The 22954-nt window shown below is 48.0% G+C and overlaps 7 protein-coding genes across 7 annotated transcripts; 3 read left to right on the plus strand and 4 right to left on the minus strand.

The window, feature by feature from the left end:
• Positions 1-1739: 1739 nt before the first annotated feature.
• FPOAC1_002791 (uncharacterized protein) lies at positions 1740-8455 on the plus strand (the record flags this gene model as incomplete). Its single annotated transcript, XM_044847366.1, has 7 exons — positions 1740-2921; positions 2976-5469; positions 5523-5637; positions 6375-7706; positions 7760-7942; positions 7996-8183; positions 8244-8455. 7 exons carry the CDS (start codon positions 1740-1742, stop codon positions 8453-8455), a joined length of 5706 nt encoding a protein of 1901 aa, XP_044713282.1.
• Positions 8456-8632: 177 nt separating this feature from the next.
• Positions 8633-9908, minus strand: FPOAC1_002792 (uncharacterized protein; the record flags this gene model as incomplete). Its single annotated transcript, XM_044847367.1, has 4 exons — positions 8633-9072; positions 9134-9353; positions 9801-9857; positions 9903-9908. 4 exons carry the CDS (start codon positions 9906-9908, stop codon positions 8633-8635), a joined length of 723 nt encoding a protein of 240 aa, XP_044713283.1.
• A 191-nt stretch (positions 9909-10099) lies between these two features.
• Positions 10100-11226, minus strand: FPOAC1_002793 (uncharacterized protein; the record flags this gene model as incomplete). Its single annotated transcript, XM_044847368.1, has 2 exons — positions 10100-10713; positions 10788-11226. 2 exons carry the CDS (start codon positions 11224-11226, stop codon positions 10100-10102), a joined length of 1053 nt encoding a protein of 350 aa, XP_044713284.1.
• A 648-nt stretch (positions 11227-11874) lies between these two features.
• FPOAC1_002794 (uncharacterized protein) lies at positions 11875-13853 on the minus strand (the record flags this gene model as incomplete). Its single annotated transcript, XM_044847369.1, has 4 exons — positions 11875-12293; positions 12382-13426; positions 13477-13637; positions 13691-13853. The coding sequence occupies 4 exons, from the start codon at positions 13851-13853 to the stop codon at positions 11875-11877; spliced, it is 1788 nt and encodes a 595-aa protein (XP_044713285.1).
• A 1350-nt stretch (positions 13854-15203) lies between these two features.
• Positions 15204-15516, minus strand: FPOAC1_002795 (uncharacterized protein; the record flags this gene model as incomplete). Its single annotated transcript, XM_044847370.1, has 2 exons — positions 15204-15327; positions 15380-15516. The coding sequence occupies 2 exons, from the start codon at positions 15514-15516 to the stop codon at positions 15204-15206; spliced, it is 261 nt and encodes an 86-aa protein (XP_044713286.1).
• A 437-nt stretch (positions 15517-15953) lies between these two features.
• FPOAC1_002796 (uncharacterized protein) lies at positions 15954-19607 on the plus strand (the record flags this gene model as incomplete). The annotated part of the gene is made up of 5 exons (XM_044847371.1): positions 15954-16162; positions 16210-18829; positions 18879-19097; positions 19150-19426; positions 19477-19607. The coding sequence occupies 5 exons, from the start codon at positions 15954-15956 to the stop codon at positions 19605-19607; spliced, it is 3456 nt and encodes a 1151-aa protein (XP_044713287.1).
• Positions 19608-20620: 1013 nt separating this feature from the next.
• On the plus strand, positions 20621-22207 carry FPOAC1_002797 (uncharacterized protein; the record flags this gene model as incomplete). The annotated part of the gene is made up of 4 exons (XM_044847372.1): positions 20621-20903; positions 20952-20985; positions 21042-21624; positions 21677-22207. The coding sequence occupies 4 exons, from the start codon at positions 20621-20623 to the stop codon at positions 22205-22207; spliced, it is 1431 nt and encodes a 476-aa protein (XP_044713288.1).
• Between the last annotated feature and the right edge of the window lie 747 nt (positions 22208-22954).

Here is a 22954-nt window from a genome sequence, read left to right on the forward strand (position 1 = left end):
ATAACTTAAATTAATATAGCTTAATAGTCTATAAAAGCTTATTTCTCTTTAATAGAGATTTTTATTATTTTTATAGAAAAAAAAATATAAATATTATTTCTTAATTTATAAAAGTAATCTTAATAGACTTATTTAACTTTACTATATAATTAATTTTATATTCTTTTTATAAAATAACTTTAAGATTAATAATATTATTATATAAATAATTTATTTTATTTAAATTAATATATTTTTATATATTAAATAGATTAATATAAATCTTTTATATTTCTATTTAAAAAGCCTAGTTTTTAAGCTTATTAAGCCTAATAAGCTTAAAGCTAAAGTCTAAAGATATTATTATTTAAAATAAATTATAATATTAAGTTTAATATAGATTTTAAAAGTATTTATAAGAGATAAAAAAGAGAGATTTTTTATATATTTATATACTTAAAAGAATAAAGGGTTTTATATATTAATTAAGGTTATTATACTTTTTTATTTATAAAGAAAAAGATTTATAATAAAAAAAATTAAAATAAAAGTAAATACTATAGAAATTATTAAAGATAATTCTACTTAGGCTTATAATTATTATAATAGACTACTAGGCTAAAGTACTTAAAAATAAAGGCCTTTACTCTTAAGAATAATAGTACTTAAGTTTATATCTAGTTTTAATATACTCTTTATTTCTTAGTAATTCTTTTTAATATCCTACTGATTTTCATTAAAAATACCCTTATAAAGAAGGCAGCTTATATCTCTCTAGGCTCTCTCTAGATTTATCTAGGGGTAATTTTATATAAGGTAAGGTTTAAATATATAACTTTTACTAATAGCTTATAGTTTATAGTAGAAGTTATAGGCTTTATAGGCCTCCTAGGCTTATAACTATAATAACTAGCTATTTATATTATATTTAATATAAATTTTAAAGTATTTAATAAGCCTTATTTTTTTATCTAAGAAGTAGAATTTTCTTACTTTTAATAGAGGATTATAGCTAATAGAGCTATCCCTGCTTAGATTAGTATCAGTCCGAGCCTATCTAATCAGCTATCTAATAACCGGTCTTATCGCCGGTTGTCACTTGCAGGGGCATTTCTAACACAATGTCTTAAACCACCAACCAGAACTCGGGGATGCAGGTACGGCTCCTCCGATCACTCCCTCCCCTGACATGGATCGATTCAGTTTTGGTTTATCTAAGTTTGCATGCTTTGTGGTCTGCCTCTGCCGTTTTGCCATGGTCTGGCTGGCTGGCTGGCTGGCTGGCTGACTGGCTGACTGATCTGTTTCTGTTTCCGGAACGGGTTCGACTTCTTTAACGCTTCAACTTGTCCTTTGCATACATCCCTTGGCTCAGCCACAGCTTCTATGACTGTGAATAAGAGAACACCGAAATGAGAATGCCGTTTTGCAACCATCCGCATTTAAACTCTACAACTTTCTCGTACCTGAACCTACGCTACCTACAGTAATCGCGCCGGAAGCGGACCTCGCTCCATCTCATTAGCTCGCGGGCCTTTCTCCACGACGCACCACCGAACCCACGAGTTGACACTTGAGAGGTGCTGTTCCGCCCAGTGGAAAGGGCCCTGGCTTCCACTAACCCGACCTCCACTACACTTACAGAGTAGTAGTCCCCTAATCGCCAGGACTGGTGTGCAACCTAGGGAAAGGGGGGAATTGCTGGCTTTTGATTTGCGTCCAGTCATATCGCCGGATTGGTTTGACTGGAAATCAGAGAGATGCACGACAGCCAGAACTCGTCTTTTCGAATTCACGACCATTACCGTCCGAGCGCGTCGTTGCCATCTAATTCCACCTCACCTGGTGTTGCCGTTGCCGTCTCGCCGTCTTGGGCTATACATTCGTACACATCGTCTAATAATCCGCCCGCTTCCGTACCAATTAATTCTGGGCCTACTAATAATCATTATCGCGACCCGTCGAGATCTGCGTCTTCATCGTCCCCCTCGCTAAACGCCTATCATCATCAGAAGTCTCCAGGGCCCCGACCCCGACTCCCTCGAACTTCTTCACTCCTCCCTCCGCCCCATATCGAACCTTCACCACGAGCTGTGACTTTCGAGAGATCCGATCGCTTATCTCCCACTACTCCTGGGCACAGAATCCCCCACAACGCCGCCGACAGTTCGTGGCTTTTGAATAGCCTGTCCTCACCTGCGTCGATTAATTTCAGTCGTATTTCGGCGCTACCTCCCCACGTTAATCATCCGCGACTTGGTGGCCGTCGCCCCAGTATCGATGCGACTACTCCCATTGACAACTCTCCACCGCCTTCCAAACCGTCGCCCAGGAAACTCCAAAAACACCGACGCAACGCCTCCTCCGTTTCTAACTTTGACGGCTCTGCGTCGCGTGCTCGAGAAGAACGAAGTCAATTCCCCCAATCTCTACCGCTGATCGTCGCATTATCACCCTTGGAACCACCCCCAGCTCTGGACGATTTCCTCAACGTAAAATCCGAAGGGGCTGGCCCTGGCTCTGGTTCGAGTGAGCCTGGGCGATCGACCGTCGCTCGCCAGGAGGGACAGTCCCTGAAGCGTTCCAAGACTCCAGACTCGCAAGTTCAGTCCACGACATCGACCCCAGCAAGTGCGCGCTCAATGGGTACCTACAGACCCAATATGCCCTACGACCAAGACCAAGAGGCGTATCCGCCTCAGAGAGGCCATTCCAGAAATCCCTCTGGCAAGGGGAGTGCTGACAAAGGGCGCGGACCCAAGCCTCCATCTCAAAAGGCTATGCTACATCGCGCATTACAAAAGGCAAATACGGCAGTACAGTTAGATAATGCGCAGAACTTTAAGGGGGCACGGGAGGCTTATGCAGAAGCCTGTGATCTTCTGCAGCAAGTGTTGCAGAAGACGACTGCTGATGAGGACAAACGTAAACTTGAAGCAATTGTAAGGAGATCGACTTGAAGAAATGAAGCACTGATGCTAACTCGTATACCTTAGCGAGGCACTTATACTAGTCGAATTGACGAGCTGGATCAAATGGCTCCTTGGCAAGAAGAAGAAACCAAGGCTCTGCCAGCCCGACCCGAAAGTCTAGCTCAGCGGTCCGAAACTGAATCCATGCTACAATTGGACGACGATGATGATCTTGACGAAACCACTGTCTTCGATACTGCGACTGCGACCACTACGAGAATAGACAACCGCAGTCCACAGCCCCGGTTAATTAGCCCCCCGCCCCAAGACGAAAATACAGTCTTCAAGAGACGAAGCGCGCAGAACAAACCTAATCCAATTGTTACGACTTTGACTCCTGAGCCAGGGCTTCTGCAGTCGTCTTTCTCGCGATCACCTGTGCGCCTTCGAACTCCTGACCATCTACTCCCGCAGCGATCTGCGGCAGACCAATATATGCCGGCTCCTTTGTCTCCAAGGCGCGCTCCATCACCATTCAAACCTGAAGTGGATGATGTGAATGAGCCTGTACGATCAGATTTCTCGATGCGCCATGACCAAACGGCTGACTCGGTGCCCGAACCTAATGTATTGCACACTCATTTCCGTGAAGACAGCATGAACTCTTGGTTGGACCCCATTGACGAATCAGGGGGCTCAACTACATCTTCTGTCCACTCACGGACATCGTCACTTGGTTTTAGAAGGAAGCATATTCGGAACGTCAGCGGAGAGACTGAGGCAGAATTTGATACAGCGATGGATGAGGCTATTGAAGCAGCTTACGAGCCAATGAGTCCAATGGAGAACGGACACATGATGTCAGTGGACGGGGGTGAAGACGTAGTGGCCAATGCCATGCGCAAAGTTGAACTCGCCCGTCAGAAAGTGAGAGAAACCGAACAAGAGCTTTATGATATGGAAAGAGATTCCCGAGCTCAACATTTTTACCAGTCCTCTTACACAGAGTACGAGGAAACCAACGACTTTTACAACGACAACTCTTCGGACGAAGAAGAGAGAATTCTTGACGAAATTGCTCGTGACTATGGTCTTGAGTCTTACAGACATCAACCTGCGCCACCTAGGGAATCCGGCTCTAGTGGCGCGACTTCGCGTACCTGGCATAGCTCACAGGGATCAAATCCTCCCACAGGAGCCACCTCACTCTCGACTGTTACAGAACTGCCACCTCCTTTTACAAACATATCACAGGGACCAGCTGCTCCTCCGCCGACAGGATCACTCCCTGAATTGCCTCAACGACCTGGGTCATCTGCACAAAGCGTACGCAACAGGAGGCTTTCAGGGCAGAACCCAAAGCAGCTCAAGATTGAGACATCTAAACTCAATCTTCCTATCCAGCATGCCAATGACTCGGTTCATGCCAGATCAGCTCATATTGGCAACCAGGAATCAGAGCATCAGGCCGACAATGATATGAAGACCACGAACGCGCCTTATAGACACCCTTCGCCACCATTATTCGAGGCTAGTCCAACAGATACGACGGCAGTCCGACCCGCAGCATCACCATTTGGTCAGCTGGGTTCAGAAAAGGGTGACGATGATATTACCGGATCGCCGAATGCACGCAAGTTAAGAAACAACTTTTCATCATCTAGTCTGAGAAGTATGAAGAGCCGCAACATGTCTTTGACACATCTTGAGGAAAACTCAGATGTATCTCCCGGTACTCCCGGAAGCAATCCCTTTGGATCTCTGAATGCTCCTTCGGTTCCAGCATTACCTACGCCTCTAGCAGCCTCATTCCGTGAGCGATCAGATACGAATGCAGCCGGGCTTTCTTTGTTTGAAGACTTTTTTCACTCCCCGACGAGCACGAGCTCGCCGAGTCCCCTTTATCCTGATGCTCCGGCTCCTTTAGAGCCCTGTCCCACAGATTTCATGCTTCGACCTTTTTGGCTCATGCGATGCCTTTACCAGACTCTGGCTCATCCCAAAGGCGGGTATCTTAGCAGCAAACTCTTTGTTTCCCGGGATGTTTGGAGGGTGAAGGGAGTAAAGCTTAAGAACATTGAAGACAAAGTGGCCAATTGTGATTTTCTCACAGCCGCTCTACTCAAAATAGCACGAGTTGATACCTACGACGCTGATGCCGTTCTGGAAGAGATGCAGTCCCTAGAAAGCATCCTTGAGCAGGTCCAAACAGCCCTTACCCGCAAACTTGGCAACGAAGTGGGTGTACAGGGATCGGGGTCTCTTTTCAAGGACGCATCCACTGGCGACGGCGATGCATCCACGGGTGTACCACGCTCAGCCAGCGTTAGTGGAAAATCATCGTTCTCGTGGCGACGCTTGCGGTCCAAGAACTCGGCTGTGGGACTTGGTAGCGCATACGCGAACCGTAATGTTGTTGATACCAATAAGGAGATCCCCAGTCTTGCTAGTCTGCCAATGACACCAAACCCGACAACTCGCCCAACGAAGCGGGATCTGACGCAAGTCGACTTTACGGGACCCAACGCGATGTACATGAGCTCATTGGCACGCCTGTTTGACGCAGCTCAGGCTATCGGTAAGTCATTATTTTGTGGTGAGAGTCTTCAATTCACTGACCACTATGTACAGATCAAATAGCTAGACAAGTAGAAGACCCTGGGTTGCGACACGCCGACAAGACACAAGTCGGGCTTGAGCTTTGTACTCGGCATGCAGCTGAGTTTTTCGGATTCTACGTATGTCGGTTTGTCCTGGCAGACTTGGGACTGTTGCTTGACAAGTTTCTCAAGCGAGGCAGCGAATGGGTTCTTACTTGAACTTGATGTGAAATGAAAGAGATGGATGACTGGGAATCGGTGGTTATGATGGATGCATGGGGCAGGCAGGCAATGGTGCCTTCGTTTTTTTATTCGGCGAAGTACTTAGATGTATCCCGTATGATGGGAAAGGCTCGATACCCAAGCGATCTATATGTTTCACTTTCATTAAAGCACGTTTGTTTGCGGTAAATACTATGTGATGGATGGGCATATATGCCTTGGTTAGGAACAAATATTCTGTCCGCCTGAGACATACATCTTGGACAAAGGAACTAGTTATACTGTATAAATACTACTCAACTAGTACTTTGTTTGTCCTTTGCATCCCCAATATCCATTTAATTAATCTACATGGCATTTCAAAGTTGGGACCAAAAGCGGCATAGCGCGGGGATATTCTGATAGGTACGTACCTCCACCACGTCCGAGGATTTCGTCCATCATGGGTAAATCTTTTTGGACTCAACCTCATTTTACCCGATCAACTCGTTCCACCAAAACGACTATTCAGCCATTGAATTGGCTCGACTATTCTCTACTAATACATTGGCCAAATGTGCCCGATTTAAGTCTAGATGAGCCTGGCTTGGAGCGCTGGCCGTGCCTGGAGTCGGCAATGCCTCTCACAAGCTAGACCATCATGGTCCGCATGCCACAATAGAACACTGCTACGTACCGCACCACGATTTGTCCCAGCCTTTCGCGCATACGCTTCCTCCAATACGAAACCTACCCCAGCCGAACTCGAGGCTCGGATTGCTGCGATTCCGATTGAAAGATACCGAAACTTTTGTATTGTTGCGCATATCGACCATGGAAAGAGTACCCTGAGCGATCGATTACTGGAATACACAGGGACCATCTCGGCTAGCGATGCGAACAAACAGATTCTGGATAAACTCGATGTTGAGCGTGAGCGCGGCATCACTGTCAAGGCGCAGACATGCACCATGATTCACAAGTACAAGGGCGAAGACTACCTGCTTCATCTAGTCGATACACCTGGCCATGTCGATTTCAGAGCAGAGGTTACGAGATCTTATGCCAGTTGTGGTGGTGCACTGCTTCTTGTCGATGCATCACAGGGTATCCAGGCGCAGACAGTGTCCAACTTTCACCTCGCATTTGCGCAGGATCTTGCGCTGGTGCCGGTTGTGAACAAGATTGACATGCCTGCTGCCGATGTCCCTCGTGTACTACAGCAAATGGAAGATACCTTTGAGTTGGATCCTAAAAGTGCCGTTTTGCTGAGTGCCAAGACTGGCAAGGGCGTGCCAGATGTTTTGCCTGCTGTCATTGAGCGTATTCCTCACCCTGTCGGCGATGAGAAGAAGCCGCTGAAGATGATGTTGGTGGATTCATGGTACGACAACTTCCGTGGCGTCGTGCTGTTAGTCAGACTGTTTGACGGTACTATCAAGGCCGGCGACAGTGTCATTTCCATGGGTACTGGTATGAAGTATACTGTTGGCCAAGTGGGTATACAGTATCCTCATGCCATACCACAAAAAACCCTTAGTGCTGGTCAAGTCGGATACGTCTACTTCAACCCAGGCATGAAGAAGATCCAAGACGCGAAGCTTGGCGACACATTTACCTTTCTTGGCTGTGAAGACAAGGTCGAACCCTACCCAGGCTTCGAAGAGCCCAAGCCCATGGTCTTTGTCGCCGCCTTCCCCACTGACCAAAGCGACTACAGCCGTCTGGCCGACAGCATCGGCCAGCTCGTGCTGAACGACCGTAGCGTGACTTTGCAGAAGGACCACTCCGAGGCGCTCGGAGCGGGTTGGCGTTTGGGATTTCTGGGGAGCTTGCACTGCTCTGTGTTTCAGGATCGTTTGAGACAGGAACACGGGCGAAGTGTCATCCTAACGGAGCCGACCGTCCCGTCCAAAATCGTCTGGCCCGACGGAACGGAGGAGATTGTGTCGAACCCGGCTCTGTTTCCGGAGACGAGCAACCCGAAAGTTAAACAGTCTCAACTGTTTGAGCCGTGAGTTTTTATGGGTTCCCATTTTCGCTTCACTTATGCTGACTGATGCGCAGTTATGTAACGGCTACCATTACTATGCCAGAGGAGTATCTCGGCCGAGTGATTGAGCTATGCGAAGCCAACCGTGGAGAACAGAAGAGCCTCGAGTTCTTCCACACAACGCAGGTCATTCTGCGGTATCATATTCCAACAGCTCAATTGGTCGATGATCTCTTTGGAAAGCTCAAGAGCGTTACGTATGTTTCTCACTATGCCTCGTTGTCTGAGCATCGCTAACAGATTATTACAGTAAGGGATATGCCACACTAGACTACGAAGATTCAGGTTGGCAACAGAGCAGTTTGGTCAAAATTCAGCTCCTAGTGAACAGGCAACCTGTTGATGCTATTTGCAAGGTTGTGCATTCATCTCAGGTTGACCGTCTCGGAAAGCAGTGGGTGACAAAGTTCAAGGAACATGTTGACCGACAACATTTTGGTAAGAAGATTCTCACTCGCACGTAGGGACCTTTCAATGCAGTGCTAACGTGTATCTCAGAGGTTGTTATTCAAGCCACAGCGGGCAATCGCATCGTAGCACGAGAAACCATCAAGCCGTTCCGCAAGGATGTGCTAGCCAAGCTTCATGCTGCTGATGTGTCACGAAGAAGGAAGCTGCTGGAGAAGCAAAAAGAAGGAAGAAAGAGGCTACGTGCTGTGGGCAACGTCGTTATTGATCAGTCAGCTTTTCAAAGTTTCATGTCCAGATGATTTGAGGTGGTGTTGGATATAGCGTGTACTCATAGTGTAACATCATGAACATACGATAGATATAAAGAAAATAGATTCTTGGCTCGTAAGATGTTGAAACTACATCGGTCCTACTTATATGTCATACATTCTTTTTACCGTTTGACGTGAAACTAGCCAAGTGAATATGCCAAAAAGTTAAAAGGCACCGGGATCAGTTTCAGGATCCTCCTCGGGAAGATCACCGCCCAGGGCAACAGGATCCTTCCACGACAGGCCCAGCCCACCAGCAAGAGTCCTCTCCTGCTGGACAACTCTCAATTCACCATCGGCGTTCCTCTCAGCTTCAAAGTCAAAGACACGATAGTCACTATTAAAGAACCAATATCCAACGACACCCAACCTGAGGAAGCCAGAATGGGACACGACGAAGATGAGCTTCTCAGGTCGCTTGTGGAGATCCTCTAGAGCACGCTTTCCACGAGCAAGGATGGAATACTTGGTATATGCGTAGCGCCGGCCCGCAGGGGATTTCTTGTCAGGCCAAACAGCGTCGACGGTGGAGAAGTTGACTTGAGGAAAGTCTTTAGATACAGTAGATATCTGACTTCCCGTATCACAAGGCTTATCCGAATTTTCTATCGAGAAACTATAAGTAAGATTTGCAACGGTTGTGGTTTTCTAGACCGTGGAGAATACCTTGCCAGTCTGCATTGCCTTCGATTTTCACACCACGCTCGACAAGCCAGTCCATGGAGAGCATGGCTGTCTGCAGAGTACGACGCATGGGACTCACGACGATAGCAATATCATCCGGGTTATCCACATCCTTTGAGAAGGTGGAGATGAGGTTCTCTCTCAGCTTGGCGCATTGTAGCTCGCCCTCGTCTGTGAGTGGGGGGTCAGGTAGAGTGTAGTCCTGTGGTTGCGGGGTTAGTCATCAATCTCGCCTTCTGGTGTGTATATAAGAAAAAGACTTATGAGAGAGGTTATGCCATGCTTGGGCGTGGCGGATGAGGACGACGGTTGGAGACATGGTGTTGTTTGGTTGGACGGGTGAATTGAGATGGTGTGGTTGGAATTGAGTTGAGAGAGAGAGAGAGGTGTGAGTCGAGTTACATAATACTAGATAATACTTGGGAGTGGGTGTGGAACAAGAAAAGCTTAGTTGACAGGAATTAAACATGTTTTTATAAATAGATGGTCTCTCAACAACTGATAATAGTGACTTGACATATTCTCAATGGATTGTAGAATATCATTTGATAGGATAGAAGATTCGATAAGAATTATTATATAGCCCTGAGGCGTCATTATGGCTTGAGTGAGTCCGTGTCTGACCATTCAACAGTGCCGGGTAATCTACCATCTCTGTAGTGACAAAAGCATCACCGAGGTCTTTTGTAACACAATCGCCCAGAATCTGATTACATTTAGTATTTATTATATTAATGAGAGTATAATGTACGTTCATTACGTCCGTCGACTGCAGCTTATTCGCTCAAAGCCACGAAAAAAAATTAAAAATGACCAAGCCCCTAACATGAATGGCTTCATTTCCTCCTCTTATATACAAGTTCTAGTCTTGTCTATGTGTATGTACCTCTATGTGCGTCTCACGTGTATATGTTATTCTTATCATCATTAGATATTAAAGTTTAGCCTCTAGATCGCCAAAAGAGCCGCAACGCCCATGATTATCCCCGCGAGAGGGACTCCTGTTGGTGCAGCTGCGTTATCTGTCGATGTTGACGACGCCTCTGCTGCCGCCGGGCCAATTGACGACGCTGCATCGACCAACGACGTCACCACAGCGCTGAGACCGTCTGTCGTAGAAGAGGCAACATCGTCGGTTTCTGAAGCTTCAGTCTTGGTGACAACCATTGTTGTAGCCTTTGTTTCGGACGCCATTGTCGTTGTGATCTCAACTGTGATGGCCTTGGTCTTGGTGGTAGCGCTAGCCGCAGCAGTCGAGCTCGATTTGTCGTCTTCGTCCGCTTCGGCAACACCACCAGCCTTCTTGACTCGCTCCTTGACCCAGTCGGCAGCTTCGTCTGTAAAAACATCAAAGTAGTTGAGATGCGTCTTTACGTCTTTGCCCTGCGCGCAGATGGGGTCTGTCGCAACGCAATATGCGTTTAACACATCACCGTAGCTTGCCAAGTTGGCGAGCTGGTCTGCGGGGCGAGGGAAGAGGCCATTCTTGCTAACGCCTGAGAGAACATTGTATGGCTGATCCGCCGTGTGCCGAGTATCGCCGAACAACATAGCAGCGACAACTAAGAAGAGAATGTGTTAGTTACGTCACAGACTGTTGGTTGAGAGCACTGGGCAGGATAAGGGCACGGCTTACTGCTGCTGCCGGGCCTAGAATCGGGGCTCAGGCCGGCGATCTTATCCTCGACACAATCTTGGAAGAAAACACCTCCACCACCGCCAAGGATATCACCGACGACCTGTGCACCCTGCGAGTAACCGCTGACGACGAGCTTCGATTTGGGACATTTCTTGTTGTATTCTGTGATTTGTTTCTTGCCATTGACGACACCCTCGGTGACTGAATCGCAAAATGGTGCTTCTAGAGGGTTGTTGAAGATGATGTCTTCGTAGTCGCAGCTCTTGTAGCCGTCGCAAATAGCTTTGGCCAATACGCCCTGTCGTCCTGGATAGGGCTCGTTATTTCCTTTTGCGAGGAAGACGTGGACGTCTTTACACTCGGAAGCTCGGATGCCAATTGAGTGGGCAGCAGCCGCATTGGTGAGAAGGAAGAGTAGTGATGTTTTTTGCTGCATTGTAAAGTTGTGTTTTGTTTGGTATGTTTTGTTTGGGTCTGGAGAGAGAGAGAGAGAAGGGAGGAATGAAGGGAGGACTCGTACTCTTTAACAAATACCTAACTAACTGATCAATGTCTTTGACTCCCTTGACAACAATTCGTCACTGACCCAAAACAGAGACGAGAAACAAGAGACGAGACCCGTTTCATTGCTAGGATCCCCTGGAAGCGCCCCAGGTTTTTTCTTCATCATGGCCCATAATGAAAGTGGGAATTTCAAGAGTTCGGCCCTGCAGGTTCCGACAGACAGTATTAAACGCTATAGTGGAGTACCCGTATGCACTAACTTCTAACCTGAGCCAGGTGCTATGGAGCCTGCAGTTAGGTAGTAGTCAGTGCTCAGCTGACCGATCACGGGTAGTCTCTCCACTATAGCGGACGAATTGCCTGAACAAGAAACTTCAGCGCTATCTGCGTATCTCCAAGACGCTGGAATTCAAAGATAACAGCTCGTATATCCGTAGGTACGATCTACGGATACGGTCCAACACTTTAGACAACAATACCTACCTAGCCAACAAGTTAGATACATACAAACTTAGCCTCCTTCCCGTCTGATCAACAGTAGCATCCGCTCCGCACCTCATTTACCATCTCATTTAACTTCCTAGTGAACATGTCCCCGGTTATCAGCATCCTTGAAAAAAGGGTTAAAGTCGTACGTCTGATGTCGCTCATCCTTCTCCCAAACCAAGTCCCCTCCTTCTGAGTGAATCCTGAAATGTGACTCTCTCAATCGCTCAGCTTGCTCAGGAGTCAAGTTGTCCGTCACCTTACCCGTGTACACCAGAGCTTTGTTACGGCCCTTGAAGCAATCATTTGTCCTGTCACCGTGGTTATTACCGGGTTCATAGTCGGGGAATGTTTGTAGCCGATCAAGCAATGACCGATGTAAGACTGCCCCGCGGGGAATGTCACGGTATGATCCCATGTTGGGAGGAAATGTGACAGGTTTCCACCCAAGAAGCTTGACATTGTCACTTGTCGCGTCGTCTAGTTCCCAGCGAGTGAGAAAAGGGAGCCATTCTGTTCATGTCAGACCCCATTCATAGGTAGATAGTCAATCAATCAATCAATGATTGACATGACATGACATGACATGACATGTACTTACCCATAAACTTCCACATGAGCACCTTGAAAAATGCAGTTCCGTACCCAAAAGCAAGCGTGTCATGCATGAACCCGTGGGTCGCTTCCACACGTCTCTGCGGATTCCTCATCATATTCTCAAATGGCTCAAGGCTGTGACACCAATGGACTTGAGCACTCGGGTCTTTCTCACCACACTTTTTGACTTCACGAATCATCCACTCCAGAGGAATGTCACTCATCTGAAGCCAGTCATTGTTCAGATCAGTGCTCGCCTTGTCGGCCTTCCACGTCTTGATGGCATTCTTGAAGCGACCCCAGAGTGACAGCTTTACCACCTCGGGCTTCAGATGAGCCGAGCCGTTCTCCTCAACCAGACTCTGCTCGGAAGAGCACAGTAGAGGCTGTTTCTTCTTGGTGCCGGCCTGCTCTGCTACCACGACGGGCCAACCACCACCGACATCGCCGTGGTTACCAGGGAACCACACCTCTTTAATGTCTTCTTCAGCAGCTGGCTTGCGGTTGTGAACCGCAGCTCTGATGTCCTGTGCAAGAAGAGCAGGCTTGAACTTGACACGACGCTCGTCGATAGCCACCGCGTGACGAACGTGATGTGCTGTCCCAGTTACGGGAACAGGCATGCGAGCCTTGCGCTCCAGAACAGCAACAGAAGCAACGCAATCCCAGATGCCAAGAAAGAATACCTTGATGTTCTCCTCTTCGCCATCAGAGTTCGTCTCTTTGCGACAAAACGTCTGGCTAAAGGCCTCAATCTCGTTCGAAGCCTCTCTGGTCTCGTCACTGACATCAGCGGGAGCCTGGCCCGGCAACCGGATTTCACCAGTATGGGAGTGAGATTCATCTCCATCATGCTCGTGGCCATGAGAGCACTGGGCTACCTCACTGTCTTTGATCTCGCCTTGCAAGTGACGTTGATAGAGACGGTATGCAAAAGGAACCATTTCTTCGTTGCCTTTGCAGAGAAGGCCGACCTTGTTGAGCATTCTGGCGAGGAACTTGGCAGTGAAAGCACCTCGGCTGAAGCCAAAGACATAGATTTTCGCGTTCTGGAGGTTGTTAATATTTCGGGCGGCAGGACGTAGAAAGCATAACTTACAGGCTCATAGTATCGCATGAGAAAGCGATAGCCAGCAATGACATGGGCATCAAATGTAGTTCCAAAGCCCTGATCTACAGTCTTTGAAATACTACTGCCAATCTCACCGACAAAAGTCTTGTTTACAGACTGTTCATTGATATCATAGGTACCAATACCGGCTTGGAAGTTATTAGCAACAGTTGCCTGAAGTCAGCGGCTGGGTATCTCTCACTTTGATAGTAGTGATACTGGTTCGGATGGTTACGATCCATCTTCCGTAGGATCTTGACCACGTTGGTATCCGCATTGGAACCGCTAAAGGTATTTCCCGTGCCATCAAAGCATAGGATGAGCTTCTTGGGCTCTGTAGAGTCAACTGTCTCAGCGTGCGGCATCGTGAATATCAGAAGAAGGATATGGGTGGAAAGTGCAAAGAGACGACAAGACCTGTGTCTGGGGGACCAGAACAGCTTTCTTTATGCGGGAAACAGCCAACCCCCCTTTTACTGATCACAGTCTCATCCCAAGCACCAGCGATTCCTGCAAAGTCACAGTCCATGTCCTCCCTTACGGACGGGCAGCTTCACCGTGAGTTGCGGCAACGTCCATCTAGTGTAGCCCCAGCATGAAGTGATGACGTGGAAACAACAAAAGTATACATGTGAATACAAAAGAACCCCTCTTGTTCACAGTCTCGTTTTCTCAAACTCGGACTCAGACCAGCCGCTCAAGATAACATGATTATGTAGGGAGACTAAATCGGAGAATATTGATTTGTCAACCCAACCACGCATGCCTCAGCAAGCCACAAGACGATAAAAGTTGCACTTTCCATGGCTGAAAACGACTGAGAGAAGAAGAAGATCAACAAGAAAAGTCTTGGTATCAGTTCCTCACTCTTCGGGTGGCCGAGATTGTTTGTGAGACCTTGTGCCGTGTCCTGTTACGAGCAGTTGCAGTTGTTGTTTCAGCAAGCCACAATTCAAGTTGCATTGCACTGCATGTAAAGCGAGTTACCTGCTGGACTTGTCTTGTCAGAAGCGGGGATGGGACATGCACACATCCGATGGGTTTGTGAAAGGTCGGTGATGGTAACACAGCATCTTCATCTTCTTGGACCCTGATGTTGGTCCATTGAGATTGATTCTGGTTAGTTTCGGCCTAGAAGCTTTGACATTGAAGGCCTCGTTCCTCATACTTGTGCTTGATAATTGTCTGGTCAGAAATGATCTTGAGATTGATACCAGATAGTTGTTGCTGAAATTAATTGTCTGACATTGAGCTGCAAGTCTGACGCATTCAGGCTCACCGTTTTTCACTTTGCTTTTCCTCAACTCAAAAAGTCTTTCTCAACGGCAATAATACATGTAGTATCGTCGTCGAAGCCAATCGCTTGGCCATGATAACAAATCATAATGATGCCATGAACTGTAGGTCTCACAACCCCTCTTTCAATTTCAGCTTTGGTACACGGCGGAATGGCTTGCTGAGACAAGGAGCAGCAGCTGCTATTTGCCATGACGGGCCGTGTCTCCTTCAGTAATATGATGCGTTATGATATGATCGACATCGAGTGTGTTGCACAAGGGAGAAGAGGGGTCCTCCGCTAAGAAAACGCCAGTCAGCAATATATGAGACAATGTCTAGCATCGGCAGATTGGGTTGGCCAATTGAGTCTCATCGGTATTTAATGACCCCGCGCTTGTTGACCGGAACGGACCGTATGCATTGGCCATTGCCAGTTGCTAAAGAGTAACAGCTAGAGTTGGCTGACAGGCCTTGATCTGCATACTAAAGTCGGAATGTGATGTGATGTGCCTGGGGTTGGCTCGGGGCTCCATTCCGATACATACATACAGGGAATATGACCTTGTCGAGATTAGTACTGTCCCAACATCAAAACTCAAAAGTTCTCACGCACCTGAACGGGTTTCCAGGCTGAGAAAACATCTGCATAGCTGAACTCTCATCTGCAATCTCACATGCCATTGTGACTGTCACCGCCAAAGCGGCAACGCTACAGTTGCCCACGTAGATAGATCTTGCATCCCATTGCATCCCGTCTCGAGGTATTACGAGTAAGACATCATGTTCTCAACCCCTCTTGTCGCCGCTTGCTTCCCATAGATCAGCTTGCGGACGAATCAAGTCACAATATCGTACTCCGGCTCTTGATGTTGTTCTTTCTTTCATTGCGGATCAGCTGATAGCTCCTCCTAATGAGCAATGGCATTGGTAGAGAGATGACCGATATGCACATCAAGTCCTGTTCCACAAACAGACATTGCTCAACATACGCCACTGACTTCGAGGCCTCAATGAGGGGACTCGAATATGTCTGTGCATGGCGTAGTTACCGCTCGCAACAGAGACCGGCTAATCATGAATCGTCTATAAAGACTGGAAGGGCATGTTGTTGATGAGAAGTCAGGAAGCCCTTCTTCACTTTCTTAGATCTTCTCTCTCAGAATTCAGTAAGGGTTTGGATCTTCATCATGTCGTTCAACGAAAAGTATCAGGCCGGAGAGTCCTACAAGGACACCTCCAAGGAAGACCCTTCAAGTCTTCTCGACAATCCTGAGAAGCTCGTTGCGGATCTGATGAAGGATTTTGCTGGCGTTCGAAGCCAAGCTAGTCCTGCTGATCTCTTGGCTCTTGTCAAGCAGCTTCTTCAAAAGGGACAGCCTCTTAATGATAAGAAGGGGTAAGTTATCGTCCGTCGAACCCAATTACTGTAACTAACAGAGTTAGCACAACTGAGCTCCTCATCGGTATCCTTACTGCCTTACCTCGGTCCTCCAAGGCTCGAACTGCCCTTACAAACAAGCTCATCGATACTCTCTGGGGCAACCTTCAACACCCTCCATTGAGCTACGTTGGCGGCGACGTCAAGTATGAAGTTGCCGGCGCAGAGTCAGACCACAAGAGCCACGGCGAACAATACGACACAATTGAGTTTCAAGTACCAGGCACCAATGTTACACTCAGAGAACAGGTCCCTCAAGCACCTGATGGTCTCCATCAGTACCGTATGCCTGATGGGAGCTTTAACAACATCCTTGAGCCAAACTTGGGCAAAGCTGGTACTCCCTATGCCAAGTCGGTCAAGACTGAGAAGCGCCTCCACGGCGTCAAGCCCGATCCTGGCTTGCTCTTTGATCTTCTCATGGCTCGTGATGAAGGCTCCTTCAAGGAAAACCCGGCTGGTATCTCGTCCATGCTGTTCTATCATGCTGCCATCATCATTCATGACATCTTCCGCACAAACCGCACAGACATGAACAAGTCCGACACATCATCATACCTTGACCTTGCCCCTCTGTACGGATCTTCTCTCAAAGATCAGCTCGAGATTCGTACCATGAAGGAGGGTAAGCTCAAGCCCGATACCTTCCATGAGAAGCGTCTTCTGGGCCAGCCTGCTGGTGTCAACGTGATGCTCGTACTTTACAGCCGTTTCCACAACTATGTTGCAGACATCTTGCTCAAGATCAACGAGAACGGGCGTTTCTCGCTGTCTACACCCCCCAACGCTACTGAAGAAGACAAGGCCAAAGCAATTGCCAAACAGGACCACGATCTCTTCAACGTGGCTCGGCTCATCACAGGTGGTTTGTACATCAACATCTGCCTTCATGACTATCTTCGAGCCATCACCAACACACACCACTCCGCCAGTGACTGGACTTTGGACCCTCGTGTTGCTATTGATAAGCAATTCGATGGCGAAGGAGTTCCTCGCGGTGTTGGTAACCAGGTCAGCGTTGAGTTCAACCTTCTCTACCGCTTCCACTCTTGCATCTCCAAGAGAGATGAGCGCTGGATCAACGGCTTCTTCCTCAAGCTCTTCCCCGGCCGCAAGGCAGAGGACCTTCAGGATGTTAGCTGGACTGAACTTGGTCAAGCTCTTCTGACCTTTGAGGCCAACACTCCTAAGGACCCTAGTGTCCGAACCTTTGACGGCCTTGAGCGTCAAGCCGATGGTACCTTCAAAGACGAAGACCTCGTCAACATTCTCAAGACAGCAATGGAAGACCCTGCTGGCTGCTTTGGAGCTCGCATGGTCCCCAAGGCTCTCAAGGTCGTTGAAGTACTTGGTATTATCCAAGGCCGCAAGTGGCAATGTGCCTCTCTGAACGAGTTCCGTGAATTCTTCGGCCTCAAGCGCTACGACAACTTCAGCGACATAAACTCTGATCCCGAGATTGCAAACATTCTCGAGAAGCTGTACACTGATCCTGACATGGTTGAGCTCTACCCTGGCCTCATGGTCGAGGACATCAAGCCCCAGCGCAACCCAGGATCTGGTATCATGCCGACCTACTCGGTCGGCCGAGCTGTCCTCTCTGATGCAGTCACGCTTGTGCGCTCGGACAGGTTCAACACGATTGATTACACGGTATCTAACCTCACTGCTTGGGGTTACAACGAAGTCCAGCAGGACTACAAGACCCTCGGTGGTTCAATGCTGTACAAGCTCATCCAGCGCGGTGTCCCTAACTGGTTCCCGTACAACTCCGTCTCAGTCATGCAGCCCATGTACACCAAGAGCGCCAATGAGAAGATTGCCAAGGAGATTGGCACTTTTGACCAGTATACAACAGATGATCCAAAGCCACCAGCCAAGGTCGCTGTGACAGTGTCCAACGAGACCATCAAGAAGGTCCTCAGCAACACCAAGCAGTACGTCGTGCCTTGGCTCAAGCCATTGAACGACCTATTCCCTGGCAAGAAGGAATATGGTTGGTTCATGCTTGCGGGCGATGAGGCCAAGAACTACCAGCATCGCGCCGACTGGACAAAGGCGATTAAGAAGGTTCCTAATCTTCACGAAGCCGTACACGCTTTTATCGAGCGTGAGGGTGGCAAGCTTATTAAGAAGGAGTCCTTCACTTTCAAGAAGGGTCTGGACCAGATTGACATCATCCGCGACGTCGCGATTCCCCTCAACGCGCAACTTCTCTCAGACATGTTCTATTTCGATATGCGCACAGATGAGAACCCTGACGGAGAACTTGGCGCTGCAGAGCTGTACCGCAGCCTCCTTGACATTCGCATCTGGGGAGTCAACAACAACGATCCAGGGCAGGCGTGGAACCGCCGACGTCGTGCCCAAGAAGGTGTTAAGAAGATATACGAGTCGACCAAGAAACTCGTTTCCGAGGTCGAGGTGGCACGTCCTCGAGGTATCGGCCTGATTTCTGCCGTTTCTAACAGAATTGGCGCCAAGTCGTATCTCAAGAAGGATTCGCTACGCTCCTGTGGTCTCAAGCTTGTCGAGGAGCTCCTTGCACAGGGCAACTCGATCGACCATGTTACTGACAACCTCTGGCTAACCGCATTTGGAGGGATCGGTGTTCCTGTTACGACCGTAAGTCTGCTTGTGAAAGGGTAGAGTGTCGCGTTGACCAAGTGTACAGTTCTACGAGGTTTTGGCCTTCTTCCTGCGCCCCGAGAATGCGTCCATCTGGGCTGAAGTCCAGGCCATTGCCCAAAAGGGTGACGATGCGACACTTCACGCCTATGTTGCTGAAGCTCAGCGCTTGACAAGTTCTCAGCGCAACGTTCGTGTCGCCAAGACACCTGGCGAAGTTGATGGCCAATCTGTCGCACCTGGAACAGCCGTTGTTCTCATGCTTGTAAGTAATTACAAGCCATTATCTCAACATCAGGTTTCTAACGATCACACAGGGCGAAGCCGGACGAAACCCCAAGGAGGTTCAAGATGCCGACAAATTTAACGCCCAGCGCAAGGTCCAAGATGTATCGGCTTTCAGCTACGGTCAACACGAGTGTTTTGCAAAGGACGTCGCCCTCGCTTTCGTCACCGGTCTGATCAAGCTTGTTGCAGATCTTAAAGAACTTCGACCGGCGCCTGGCCAGATGGGACTGGTCAAGACAATTCGTGTTGGCACCGAAAAGGCCTATCTCAACGACAGCTGGTCGTACCTTGGATTTGATGCCAGCAGTAAGTTTCTTGACAACCCGGGATGACTCCATGTGCTAACTGTGTTTCAGCTTGGAAGGTGCACTTCAATGGGCATGGAAAGGGTAACTTTGAGGGTGACAGAGTCCCTACGAGTAATACTTCCATCCAGGAATATTACTCTTTGCTCCAGAAGCGCAAGGACGAGATTCTGCGTCGATAACTTGGCATAGGTAATGATAGTTTTCTCCTCGAAGAGATAGTAAAGTCGACCAAATTGAACAGTTTCGAGACCACAATTCTTGTACATGTGATCAGCCGTAGTGGCGCCAGTTAATTGGAGTATCTTCATCTGTATGTAGATGACTAGGTAGTTAGACCAATTGGCCCGAGTGGGGACTCGATGGCAGAATCACCAGTCAGTGTAAGTGAAAGTGATGATCCATCAGATGATAGACTCACGGCATGCTCATTTTGTTATTGACAATATATGGCGGCGAGGCAGCCGATGCTTCATAGCAACATAGAGATTCTCTTTGACATGAGCTGTAACTGTTGTTCGCGCCAATGATGGCTTCGATGAGGGTTGATTCACCTCAGACTGGTCCTCCTCAGATTGGTTCAATGCACTTAATTCCCGTGTTTTCGCATTCATCTTGACTGGCCCACAGTCTTCCAGTATACTTCTGCGTTGAGTAGAGTAGGTGCTTTCTAGCTACTAAAGTAGCGACGGATTTGAAACGTAGATATGGGGTATTCGCCCGATAATCGGGCCTTTCCTGGTTTCTGAGAGCAGAGAATCGAGGGAGCATTTTACATCGGCAGGACCATGACACTCGCTGCAAGACGCGCATTCGGCTCTTGATTAACTACCTGAAGAATATTCGCTGCAATGTTTCGGCGATGTCATTGCGACCGAGGGAGTCGATGATGTGAATTATTTCTTGGTGTTTGTTGGAGGATTGTTTAACAAGAAATGCTCCGCTCGCCAAACCACAGAAGCTCCGCTTCGCTAATTAGTGAGTGGCTCCTTTCTAGCAGTCCCATCGAAAAGAAAACTTCTTAAATTGAGTAAGACGGCCGATGTTTTTTCTTTCTTCTTGTTTGGACGATTCTGTATAGGGGTTTAGTGGCCATGTTTGGTTGAGGTTCAATTGCCATCTTATAACACTCGTTAATTTGTTCATCGCCATATAATAGTCACCCGTATAATCATCCCCCATCGCTTTATCGAGAATGGCCTCCACAAGTGATCAAGTTCCCAAATCTCCTGAGAGGGAGATTGAGAAGGGAGACGATTCAAGTAGCTCCGACGATGAGCCTAGTCAGTTCAATGCAGAAGAAGACCCTGATATGAGGATTGAGCAAGACTATGACATTTGTCAAATTGAAACAGAAAAGGAGAGACAGCAACCACCAGGTACTCGCTCAGCTTTGGATCGTGTATTGAGTCGTACTTCAGTCGCCGACAAAGATCCTGGACCTCCTCCAGATGGTGGATTCTGGGCATGGTCGTCAGGTAAGCGCTTCTTGGACACTTACAGGTACAATAGAGCTGACAGTCTAGCCATTGCTGGTCATATCATGATGCTAAACTCATGGTACGAATCATCAGTCTGCAATTGACTATCAGATGAGTGATACTGACCAACTGTAGGGGATACAATAGCTCCTTTGGCGTCTTTCAGACCTACTATACAAACCATCTTCCCAATCCCGCAAGCCAAATCATCTGGATCGGCTCCGTTCAGATCGCCGCCTTGTTCTTTATTGGTACCTTTGCCGGTCGTTTGACTGATGCCGGATACTTTCGCGCTACCTTTGCTGCTGGTTCAGTCCTGACCCTCCTCGGCGTCTTCATGACTTCCCTCAGCCATACCTTCTGGCAACTACTCCTTGCACAAGGACTGTGCACTGGCTTGGGCAACGGCCTCATGTTTACTCCCAGTCTGGCTGTTGTTTCGACTTATTTTAAGAGACGACGGGCGTTAGCTTTTGGCATTGTCTCGACAGGAAGTCCCGTAGGCGGGCTCATTTTCCCTTCAATGGCGAGGCAGCTCCTCGGTAGAATCGGGTTTGCTTGGACGGTAAGGGCGATAGGCTTGGTGCAGCTGGTAACCCTCATCATGGCGAATTTACTCCTCCGCCCGAGATTACCACCAAGAAAGGCTGGTCCTTGGGTCGACATTGCGTCCTTCAAGGAAAAGGGGTACCTGTTTTTCGCAATTGGCATCTTCCTTGTAAGTTCATCAGTCCAGGTCAAAACAAATGGACACCTGCTAACTCGACCAGGTATTCTGGGGTACATTCTTTCCTTTCTATTACATGGCATCCTTTGCAACTTCGCAATTGGACAAGCCCCTGGCATACTCGGACGCGCTAAATCTTTTACTTGTCGTCAACGGTGTGGGAATCATTGGGCGATCGCTTCCCAACGCCATTGCGCATCACTTTGGAAGCATTACATGCATTATACCCGCTTCGTTCGTCTCTGCTGTCTGCCTCTTTTCATGGCCCGGGGTGTCCACGGTGGGAGGACTGTATGCTTGGGCTAGTGTCTACGGCCTCCTTGCTGGTGCGTGTATGAGCCTGTATCCACCAGCCTTGTCGGACTTGACGACCGATGTACGAAAGCAGGGCGTCCGAATGGGCATGATATGCACAACTAATAGTATCGCGACTCTCACTGGGCCCCCGATTGCTGGAATTATTATTAGACATTATGGAGGGCATTATCTGGGTGCACAGATCTTTGCGGGTGTTTCCCTGTTCTTGGGAAGCTTCTTTCTCTTCATGGCAAAGCATGCATCTTCGAAACAATGAAATGTCTTGATGGTCCTGGCGTGCAGATCGGGAAAGTGGCCGCCGCCAATAGGTCTTGACTTGAGGACCGGCATTACGTTATACAAGACCTGCGAAAGTGGTATACCGGGATTAACTGACTAGTAGTTTATCTTGATGTCTTTGACGATTGATCGAGGTTGCAAGAGAAAGAAGTTGCTGCTGTCTGTATAGCGTAACTGAAGCTTCCTTTATTATCGACATTATAGAGTTCAAGCCGTATAAGTCGCGCCTTAGTTAGGAAACCCAGTCTTGAGAGAACCTTAGATATAAAGATTTGTTAATGAGTTAGTCTGCGCGGACAAATTAACCTTTGTTGAAAACCTGGGACTAAAGCAGAAGTGGTGCTTTCGATTCTCAAATACTTTGTAACTAAAAGGTCCAAAGGGTACTTAGGTAAATTACCTGCCCATGCTGGCTTACAGAAAAGGTAATTTACCAACTGTACAAGACCCTTGATGCTGACTCCGTCATCCTAGGCGCAGGCAACGTCCCGGCCTAGGCATAGTAGGTCTTCTTACTATGTCTCTTCTTCTTCCTTTTAGGCCTCTTCTTCTTCTTCCCTCTGGGCCTCTTGCTGATTCATCGAGGTACAGCCTTTTCTCTTTAGTACCTAGCTACATAGGTAGTCTATACCTTTCTATTAACTAATAGCGCGCCGAATCTCACTTTCTGACCAATCAGAAGCTAATGTCAAGAGGAGGTTAGCCTCATTATAGAGAGGCAAAG

Source organism: Fusarium poae, chromosome 1, assembly GCF_019609905.1.
Source record: "Fusarium poae strain DAOMC 252244 chromosome 1, whole genome shotgun sequence".
Lineage (NCBI taxonomy): Eukaryota > Fungi > Ascomycota > Sordariomycetes > Hypocreales > Nectriaceae > Fusarium > Fusarium poae.